The 11,118-nt window shown below is 41.0% G+C and overlaps 1 protein-coding gene across 1 annotated transcript in view; it reads left to right on the forward strand.

The window, feature by feature from the left end:
- Positions 1 to 10,359, forward strand: part of LOC109967642 (cadherin-6-like) — a 114,235-nt gene extending 103,876 nt beyond the window's left edge. Inside the window, exon 12 of the mRNA XM_020613370.1 lies at positions 6,680 to 10,359. Coding sequence (XP_020469026.1) covers positions 6,680 to 7,227 — 548 coding nt within the window. The 3' untranslated portion in view covers positions 7,228 to 10,359. The remainder of the gene's footprint in view (positions 1 to 6,679) is intronic.
- The last annotated feature ends 759 nt before the right edge of the window (positions 10,360 to 11,118 follow it).

An 11,118-nucleotide genomic window follows, 5' to 3' on the forward strand; every position in this document is an offset into this window, starting at 1 on the left:
AGAAGCGGTATCATTTTTTCTACTAAGTCACACAAATAAGACAGACAGTAGTAAGTTTTTGTACTAAAGGAACAATGCACATCTTATCTATATCTATATGTGAATTGAAATGTGCACACACAACATGCCGCATGTTTGATCATATTTGTATTAGCCCAGTGCTGTGGTTCCATTTGTACTGCACTGTAAACACAAGCAGTTTTTGTGCTCTCTCGTTAGCTGTAATGGAAAACAATGTTGGTTCCGAGCTTCAGTCTGCTGCTGCTCATCAGAATCACACCTCATATGGAAATGACTGCATCTCATCTGCCACCACATCCCCACTTATCCTCTTATTCATGCAGCGGTCACAGTCCAGTGGGCTGCTGGGAAAATGAATACATATTTATGCCTCTGAAAGCGCAGTCATTGCTGACTTAGTGGGCACACACACACACAGCCAGAGACAGAGACATATGGAGACACACACAGGAGGCGGGCAGTGTTGTAATGCAATGTCCACACTTGCATGAGTGCAGAGATGAGAGCAGCCAGCCATCAACAGCCTCCACTCATACACACACACACACACACACACACACACACACACCATGCACAGTAGTAATTCTTTCATAACATGGTTAAGGCACTACTCCAACTACAAAGTCGTCCTGCACATTCTTACATGTAGTTATTTAAATCAGTAAACTGTAAGACACTAATTCAACACAGATTTCTGCTGTCTTGTTATCTGAGTTGTTGGAGTTTCAGTCCTTTGGTGGCCAACAGTGTCCTCCAACAGCAAACCATCACCTGAATGACTGAGAATTTGCACGGACATTATAGTATCATGTTTTGCAGAACAGTATGACACACACAATATGACATATACAGTACAATGTGCTGCATTACGGTGCCATACAGAACAGTGCAGTAGCACTCGGTACAACACATATGACAAGTTCCAATACAAAACAACACATTAAGATACTACTGTGATGATATGCCACAATCCAACACAGTACTGTGTGATACCAAACTGTATGTTGTAATATAATATGACATTATCGGATAATAATGATTAAAAAAATCATTTAATTTGCAGCTGTCAAAATAATTCTTTAATACAAAAAACACAAATTGAAATAAATGTATACCACCATAATCAGGTTGTCAGATTAAAAATAAAATGGCCCCAATAAAAGTAAAAACTAATTCAAACAAATTTTATAAATAAAACATATAAAATAAAGCAGGAATAATAACATCAAACCAAATGGAGCTAGAAAATTTAATCAATTGAAAAAAGAAATCCTTTAAAAGATGTTACTGATTCTGCAAGCTTCAGATGTTCATGCAGGGAGGTCCGGTACACAGGAGCCCGGACAGGAGAGACCTGCCAGAGCATCTGAAGCTGCGCTCATAGGGCTGCATCAAGGCCATGATGGGCTTTAAAAATGATCAGTAAAATCCTTTAATCAGCTCTAAAACTGCCCGGTGACCAGTGCAGAGGCTAGACGAGTTATGTGAGCATGTCTCTTTGAATCAATTACACAGTGCAATACATGACAACATGACACCGTGGCATCTGGTTCGATATAATGCAAGTCAATACGATTTGACACTTATAACATAATACAGTACGATAAGGTACAGTATATTATGACACAATAGAACAGTAGCATACAATATCATACCAAACCTTACAGTTACACTCCTAAAAAGAAGCTGGCATTGTGTCTAGCTTTATCAGACACGCTGCTAACACCATGTGACACCATGTTGGATTTCCATGACAGCATATATTATCAAGGAACTGAAAAGGGTTTGTTCTCACCTAACAAGCTTAGATCAGCTCGTTCTTTTAGATAAATCACTGGTGACATGAGAACATTGCCAGCTCATTCAGGTAACACCAAATCAAACAGCTATGGCATGTGACTGTGAAATGTCCCGCAGAAGTGTGGTTTATTAATAATAGCATAATTTTCACTGACAGCCCTAAAATAAAGTTTTCAGTTTATGGAGATAAACACAGGTGACAAATAAAAGAAAAACCCACCATGAAGTGTCTCAGTGAGGTGCTGGACCACCATGTGTCACCAGAACAGCTTCAGTGCACCTTGGCATTGACTCTCCAAGTCTCTGGACTCTGCTGCAGGGACAGACACCATTCTTATAAAAGATATTCCCTCACTTGGCGTTTATGGTGGTGGAGACCCTGTCTGACATCGCTCCATAGGTGCTCAACTGGGCTGAGACCTGGTGACTGTGAAGGTCACAGCATATGATTCACATCATCTTCATTTTCATCCTTTCCATTCAGGATAGAAAAGTCCTCATGCCATCACAGGATACAGATCCCTCAGAACAACTTTGTATTGATTTGCAATGACCCTTCTCTCTAAGACCCCATTTAGGCCTGGTTTCAAAATGTGTCCTGGGAAATCGGATCACAAGTGGACAGGTCTGAATACAAGTGTAAATGACCACCAAGACAGATTGTGATCCGATCACTGAAACCACTTGCCAAGGTGGTCTGGGACGCATTTGACCACATATCTTAACATAAATACTAATGTGTCCTGATGCATCTCCAACAAGGATGTCATCAATGCAGGACATGGAGGCTGTTTTGGTGAGAGTGTGCCAACTCAAAAAAAAAGAAAAAATGCTGAGAAACATCTGATACAAATCCATCAATGTATTATGAAAGCTTTCATAGTGCATCCATGTACAGATCTGACACTTGTCTTCTCCTTCTTCTTTGATTAGGGAGACTGCCGGTGCTTGTCTAGTAACAGGCTGATAGAATAATTGTACCAGTGGCCTTTCAATATTTAAGCAGAAGTGTTGCAGCAGTAGTGAAATGTGAAGACAAGTGGTCAGCTGGGCACCTTGGAGACTCATGTATATTGACAGGTGTAAATGGCGACATGTCTCGGCTGTCCACTTGTGCTCAAATCACTGAGATGCCTTTTAATACCAAGTCTAAATTGGGCATAAGGGGACAAGTGGACCCGAACCATGCCAGCAGCTGCATTCATTATGTTTCTCCACTCATTTATTTTGGTTTTTCCTTTAATTAGTCACCAGCATGTATAAGTGGATATACAGTATAGCTTGAACGAACACCCGAGAAGAGAAAATATGGCAAAAAGAGCAGATACAGCAGTAGGTCCATCATTCCCATCCGATTAACAAGTCCTGGTGCACTTACAGTGGGTACGGAAAGTATTCAGACCCCCTTAAATTTTTCACTCTTTGTTATATTGCAGCCATATGCTAAAATCATTTAAGTTCATTTTTTTCCTCATTAATGTACACACAGCACCCCATATTGACAGAAAAACACAGAATTTTTGACATTTTTGCAGATTTATTAAAAAAGAAAAACTGAAATATCACATGGTCATAAGTATTCAGACCCTTTGCTGTGACACTCATATATTTAACTTAGGTGCTGTCCATTTCTTCTGATCATCCCTGAGATGGTTCTACACCTTCATTTGAGTCCAGCTGTGTTTGATTATACTGATTGGACGTGATTAGGAAAGCCACACACCTGTCTATATAAGACCCTACAGCTCACAGTGCATGTCAGAGCAAATGAGAATCATGAGGTCAAAGGAACTGCCTGAAGAGCTCAGAGACAGAATTGTGGCAAGGCACAGATCTGGCCAAGGTTACAAAAAAAAATTTCTGCTGCACTTAAGGTTCCTAAGAGCACAGTGGCCTCCATAATCCTTAAATGGAAGACGTTTGGGACGACCAGAACCCTTCCTAGAGCTGGCCGTCTGGCCAAACTGAGCTATCGGGGGAGAAGAGCCTTGGTGAGAGAGGTACAGAAGAACCCAAAGATGACTGTGGCTGAGCTCCAGAGATGCAGTCGGGAGATGGGAGAAAGTTGTAGAACGTCAACCCTCAGTGGAGCCCTCCACCAGTCGGGGCTTTATGGCAGAGTGGCCCGACGGAAGCCTCTCCTCAGTGCAAGACCCATGAAAGTCTGCATGGAGTTTGCTAAAAAACACCTGAAGGACTCCAAGATGGTGAGAAATAAGATTCTCTGGTCTGATGAGACCAAGATAGAACTTTTTGGCCTTAATTCTAAGCGGTATGTGTGGAGAAAACCAGGCACTGCTCATCACCTGTCCAATACGGTCCCAACAGTGAAGCATGGTGGTGGCAGCATCATGCTATGGGGGTGTTTTTCAGCTGCAGGGACAGGACGGCTGGTTGCAATCGAGGGAAGGATGAATGTGGCCAAGTACAGGGATATCCTGGACGAAAACCTTCTCCAGAGTGCTCAGAACCTCAAACTGGGCCGAAGGTTCCCCTTCCAACAAGACAATGACCCTAAGCACACAGCTAAAATAACGAAGGAGTGGCTTCCCAACAACTCCGTGACTGTTCTTGAATGGCCCAGCCAGAGCCCTGACTTAAACCCCATTGAGCATCTCTGGAGAGACCTGAAAATGGCTGTCCACCAATGTTTACCATCCAACCTGACAGAACTGGAGAGGATCTGCAAGGAGGAATGGCAGAGGATCCCCAAATGCAGGTGTGAAAAACTTGTTGCATCATTCCTAAAAAGACTCATGGCTGTATTAGCTCAAAAGGGTGCTTCTACTAAATACTGAGCAAAGGGGCTGAATACTTATGACCATGTGATATTTCAGTTTTTCTTTTTTAATAAATCTGCAAAAATGTCAAAAATTCTGTGTTTTTCTGTCAATATGGGGTGCTGTGTGTACATTAATGAGGAAAAAAATGAACTTAAATGATTTTAGCATATGGCTGCAATATAACAAAGAGTGAAACATTTAAGGGGGTCTGAATACTTTCCATACCCACTGTATAACTTTGCAGGGTGAACTCGAAGCAAATAAAGAAAATTTAGGTGCGATCATGCTCAGCAAACACTGTCTAAATGTGTGACAACATGTGGAGATCTATCTGGTTCCTTAGAGAAATCACACTGTGTGGAATTATATTTAAGATGTTAATTAAACCACAGCCAGTGGTATTTTAGTAGTGCTGAGATGCATATGAATCACCTCAATCATCACATTATTATTTTTTTGTGATCTGTTTGTGTGGCTGCACCAGACACCTCTGTCTCTCTCCCGTCCTGTACACTAACTGCCTTCTTTATCTCTTGTTGTCTTTCCCTGTCTGCCTTTACTTTTTGTAATTCTCTTAGCGTCTGGTATTGTCTCCTGCACCCTGTTGTCCAGCTCCTTTGCACACATTTCATCTTGTGATTTGCTGTGCTACAGTGTGTGCAATATCAGTTATTTCAGTTCCTGACCTCAACTCCGCCTCTCCTCTTTCTTGTTGCTGCTGTGCTCTTTCTTGATTTAAATTCAAACTGGCCTGCATGAGCTTAGCCAGTCAAATGTTCTGCATGTTTATTTATGGCTGAGACCTGTCTGACATCAAATGCTGCTGTCCTCTCTGTCTGCCTATAACCGAGTTCAATCTGAATTAAGATGAGCTATGATCTCCACAGCAAGTCTTACTATTTTACTTGTTCATCTTTATATTTTAGTACGGTATACTTTCATTTACTAGCTGGAGATTAAAGGGTCATTCTGGTTTGTTACACAGTGGAGCAAAACTTGTGATCTAGTCGAGGCAGCCATCTGCAGTCTGCTGCTACACTCCCTTGTCTCTCTCTTCTCACTGCAGCACATATCCAGTGCACCCTGTTGATGTACTTGAGATGTCACTGTTGTGCTTTCTGTTTTGGTGCCACATCGCTCACCTGAAAGCTATGCTGTCACTTGCTGCTGCTGTTCATAGAGCATTTCAAAAGCCCCACCCCCAACCCCAGCATCCACCTGTAGGCACTGAATCACTGTTGTCCCAGTGAAAAGTTATTTTTGTGCTCACTAATGTGCAAAGCGTAGTGCAGCCTTGCAATGGCATCAGAATACTAAAATACGAATGCTGTACATCTATCTGTACATCCACCTGGCTCACAGTGTCTTACTGCATTTACACCACAAGCCACATTGACACATGTAACGTACAGACTCACTCTTTGGAAATGTGACAGAATTATATTTTTAGCCTTGAAAAAAATAAGTTGAAAAAACGAGGAAAAGGGGAAAAACCAGGGCAGCTGGGTACTGGCCGCACTATGAGCATTAATTTTACTTAATTTGAAACTGCCTGGTGAACCTGAAGGAAAATTTGATCTTCTCTAAATGTCAAAATGAGAAAAGGTCCTAGAGCCATGCAGTACACTGAGGAGGATTTGGGCTTTTCCAGTGCATTAACAATCTTCCATGAGCAATGAAAGAAGAGAAGTCCAACACATCAGCCTTGGCTTATGTGTGGCGTTGAAATTAGAGGACTAGGTATAAAGACACATCAAGGATTTGGTATGAACCTTGAGTGAAATTTAATTTTAATGAGCTACTGGAGCTTCTTTATATGTGAATGAGTTCCTGCCACAATTGTGCATGCACATCAATTTTTGGTACAAAACAATGTGATATCAACATGTTCCCACGTCTCAGCGATAAACTACAGTAAATGTGTTCATAACCAATATAAAACAAAAACATAGCACTGAAATAAACTGAACATTTCCTTTGTTTTATTGTCTGTCCTCTATGGCTGTATATTTTGATCAGTGAGGTTCACTACAAAATGATCTAATCTTACATCTTTTGGCTGTTTTCTCCTGCAGTGATCGTGGTTCTGTTCACGGCATTAAAGCGCCAAAGGAAGCAAGAACCTCTCATCATCTCCAAGGAGGATGTTCGAGATAACGTGGTGAGCTACAATGATGAGGGCGGTGGCGAGGAGGACACCCAGGCATTTGACATCGGAGCACTGCGACACCCGGATGCTGCCGCCGCCTTGGAGGAGTCTGCCAAACAGAGGCGTGACATCATCCCCACTGACACCCTGCTGTATGCACCAAACGGCCGACCTGCCCCATCCGCCTCCGGCCTCATCGTGTCGCCGGTCAGCATGGCGTCACGCGATAACGGGGATGTTCGTGAGTTCATCAACCAGAGAGTCCTAGAAAATGACTGCAACCCAACAGCGCCGCCGTATGACTCACTGGCCACCTATGCCTACGAAGGCGCAGGTTCAGTGGCTGAGTCACTGAGCTCACTGGGCTCAGCTTCATCTGAGGCTGAGCAAGACTACCACTACCTGAGTGACTGGGGGCCCAGGTTCAGGAAACTAGCTGACCTGTATGGAGCAGAGGACAGTGACTTCTCCTAACAAAGATACCACAAACATACACACTTTCATGTCATAGACAGGTTCAGTACCATTTTGATCAATGCAGGGCCAATGGAAACAACATCTAACTACAAACTCAGTATTATTGTGAACATTGCTGTTGAGCTTTAAGAGAACGTGAGAACTTTGAAAAATACAGCCAACACACACTCAACTAACAGATGTGCTAGCAGATGTTAATTCCATTTAATAGGATATTCAAGAATGCCAGCTGACCTGCCTTCACTACATGTGGATCCAAACATGGAGCTTAAAAAGGGGCAAAAGCCCTAAATATCTGTTTTTGGGAATGGAAACTTAATGGATGTAGAAATGTAAATCAACCAGCGCAATGGTGGAGCCAGTGTCAGACTCACTGAGGCCTAAATGGAGTTTAGAATCAAAATTGAAGAACTGTATTTTGTATGGAGAATTGGACCTTTAATACTTTCAGGCTTTGCTTTAATATTTCCGTGGTTACCAAATAACCATTTTGTAAAGTGTTATCTGTGGCTTTACATGTTATTGAAGCCAAACTGTGTTTGGAACCAGGTCAGTTGACAAAACCCCAGTCTAGTTATTTCAGGACTAGACCAGACACAATAATCAGTGCAGACACTGTATGAAGTGAAAATTGTGGGGAAGACTTTTTTTTGTACTAAGTGCCCTTCTGCTGCCCATCGAGCTGAACTGTGGATACCTGTAAACTGGCTGAGACTGGGGGGGCGGGACTAGTGACTCTTATATGATTGCTTTTTGTCTTTTTTGCTGTCTTGTACAAAATAACCATTCCAGAGGAAGGATCCTGAGCTGAAAATCATCTTCTTTAGGAAACAATGTAAAAAGAAGACAACTCATATGGCTAAATGCACTGACTGTTTAAGCAGGTTTTTAGATTCTTTTTAAAACTGATTTTATTATGCTGCACACAAAATGAAGATACTGTATGCTCATGGCATCATTTCTAGATTTTTTGCTTCTCGATTAAGTGTATATTTGGTCAGAACTGTGGAACTGAACTGAGTTATATTGGAAGTATGTTAAGTTCTATACATTTTTAATTTTGCTGGAATTTTTTTCTCAAGGCTTGCTTATTGGGTTTTCAAAAAGGTAACAGGCCAGTATCCTCATCTGGTATCAAGTCACATGTTTGGAGTTTGTGTTTTAAACAGGGTAATGTCACTGAGAACAGGAACACACTGATCACATTGACACCTGGAAGCTGCCCAGGACAACTGCAGTCCTACCTGCAGGGCACTGAGCAGCTACACTGGGAACAAACTTTCCCAGTCGGATTTAATCCTGCTCCAGGGTCTGACCTCCTGGTCACACAACTTTGCTAGTCATCACTGCCCAATTTTAATAAAGCAAAATACAACCTCACATATGATATTGACAACCACTGAAAAGTTATACAAAGTATTTTCTTTGGGAATATTCTCTATATTTACATGAAGGACATAGGGTAAATTCCGACTAATGTTCAAACATAAATTAACTAAGAGCATCAAGCTATTTGTAAGGCAAACATTGTGATTTTGGTGAAATATTAAAGCTGCATTAATCTGTATTTTTATAATGAATCAAATAACTACATGTAACGTAGGTAGTGGCCAGGTAGTGTGCACTGGGTTTCTACACTAAAAACCAACACCAAACAGCAGACAGTGTTAGTGACTAGCTGGTAAACAGAACGGGTACAGAGTGGAAGATTTTGATCAGGGGTTGGTGGATACCTAACCAGAGTTAAAAGGAGAGTGAATGTGAAAATTACATTCATCAGGTGGACACAAATGTAACTCCAAATGGACGCTAATGTTTCTCTCAGTGTGTGCTAAATGAAAGTGACAATTTAACAATACCCTTAATTAACAGTAGTAACATTTTGGAAATTAGGCTTTCCCAAAATTTGCTAATTGCCCACAGTTAGATTGATATCACTTAGCTTAGCACAAAGACTGGAATGGTGAAAATGGCTAACAGTACCTGCAGTACCTCAAAATCTTCCAAATAAACACAACATAACTTATGTATTGCATTCACCTATCTAAATGTAAGAACCTTTGAGGCTAGATGCAGTTACTCACTAGACCGGTTGTCTGGCATCATCCTGGACAAAAACGCAGGTAACTACTATAGCAAGACATGTCAAGTAGATCATCATGACACCAAACCACTGAGTGGAAACATTTTTGGATTCACCACCATAGATTGTGGAAAATTGTGAATTAATGTACTCCTGTTTGATGCAGCTACCTTACAGCAACATTACCATGACAACAAACCCAAAGTCGCCTGTCTGCTGATAAGTCAATAGACAGTGGATGCTCTGCAAATGAACAAAACCCCATCAGTTTTAACATTGCCCTAGGATTAGACTGTGTGGGTTGCATACTCTATACATTAATCCCAACAAATGACCTGTTCAGAGTAGATTTATTTAAAAGTGACAGCCCTACTTCACAGTCAGTATTGCAACTTGAATGAATTTCAGTGACTGGTAATCTCATTTTCAGCTCCATTTTATTTCCTGCACATACCAATTTTCTTCCATGTACAAGGTATTCTGGTGCAGATTTCGCTTTTGCTGCTCAGGCAAAAAAAAAAACAATTTTCTGGTTCATTTGCTCAGCCCACTCTGTCTCATTGAGAGACAAGAAGTTTTGTTGTTAAATGTTGTGATTAACCATCACAAGGCAACATATATTTCATTTGCTTTGACGCCACACTAATCACTGAAGCAAAAGGTAAAAATCACAAGTCAACATCAGTGCTATGTAAAAAAAAGTTTCCAAATGAGGAATGAAACTATGTGGTCAGAATCATTATTGATTCAGACTTTTTGTTATTCTGATTTGATATCAGGAGTTTGCATTGTGTTTTTGGCAGTTCCAGTAAAAGCAGCAGTTTGTTCCAGTTGTGTTTTGTGACTGTGGTCTGCTATGAAGGCTTAAAACAAAAATGTTCACATATTTTTCTTTAAATTGTAATTCATTCTTTTTGTACCAAATATTTATAGGGCAAATTATAATATTATTAGAGGGGGAAAAATCCAAATATTGCTCCGCTTAACTGTTTTTAATGTAATTTTGGAGGTGTGAAACTTGCTGTGGGAAGTCTACCGTCCGTATATGATGATGTATTATCAAGTTGTTTAATTTTATCAAAATAAACTTTTACAGTTAAAATTTCTTAGCTTGTTTTGTTTTTATGACTAACGCCCACATGAAAGCAATTTTCATCATTGTCACTGTTAAATTTGTCTCCTCTGCTAACCATGTGGAAAGTGCTACTTCTAAAAAATTGTTGAAATGTATTTGCACTGAGAAGGAAAAGTACATAAAATAACACTTTTGCTGATCCACTAGTTATTTCTGTCACCTCCAACAGCAGAAAAAATACTATTCTAAACTCAGAAAAAAAGGGGAAAAACTCCTGTATAAATAATGATTCACTTATTTTGCTTCTACATAATTTGCTATTGTGCCACCAGCCAGTGTTACTCAGGTTAAAGTACAGGTGCCATATATAACACATTTGACCAAGGCTGGATTACCAACTGGGAAAAATGGCATCTAGCTGGGACCCCAGACCCTCAAGTGGCCCATTGGCTTCAGATTCATCATGGTAATCTGATGCAAATTTATTTGTGTCCTTTAAGTTCCTGGGCTCCACTGTCTCCCAGGACCTGAAGTGATCATCCAACATTAGCAATCCTGGACTGGAGCCAATCCTGGCTGGCAGTCGGGCGAAGGCGGGGTACATCCTGGACAGGTGACCAATCCATCGCAGGGCTAACACATAGACAAACAACCACACATGTGCACACGCACTCCTATGGGCAATTTAGACACCAATCAACCTAAGCTGCATGTCTTTGGACTGTGGGAG

Source organism: Monopterus albus, unplaced genomic scaffold (genome assembly GCF_001952655.1).
Source record: "Monopterus albus unplaced genomic scaffold, M_albus_1.0 scaffold133.1, whole genome shotgun sequence".
Taxonomy (NCBI): domain Eukaryota; kingdom Metazoa; phylum Chordata; class Actinopteri; order Synbranchiformes; family Synbranchidae; genus Monopterus; species Monopterus albus.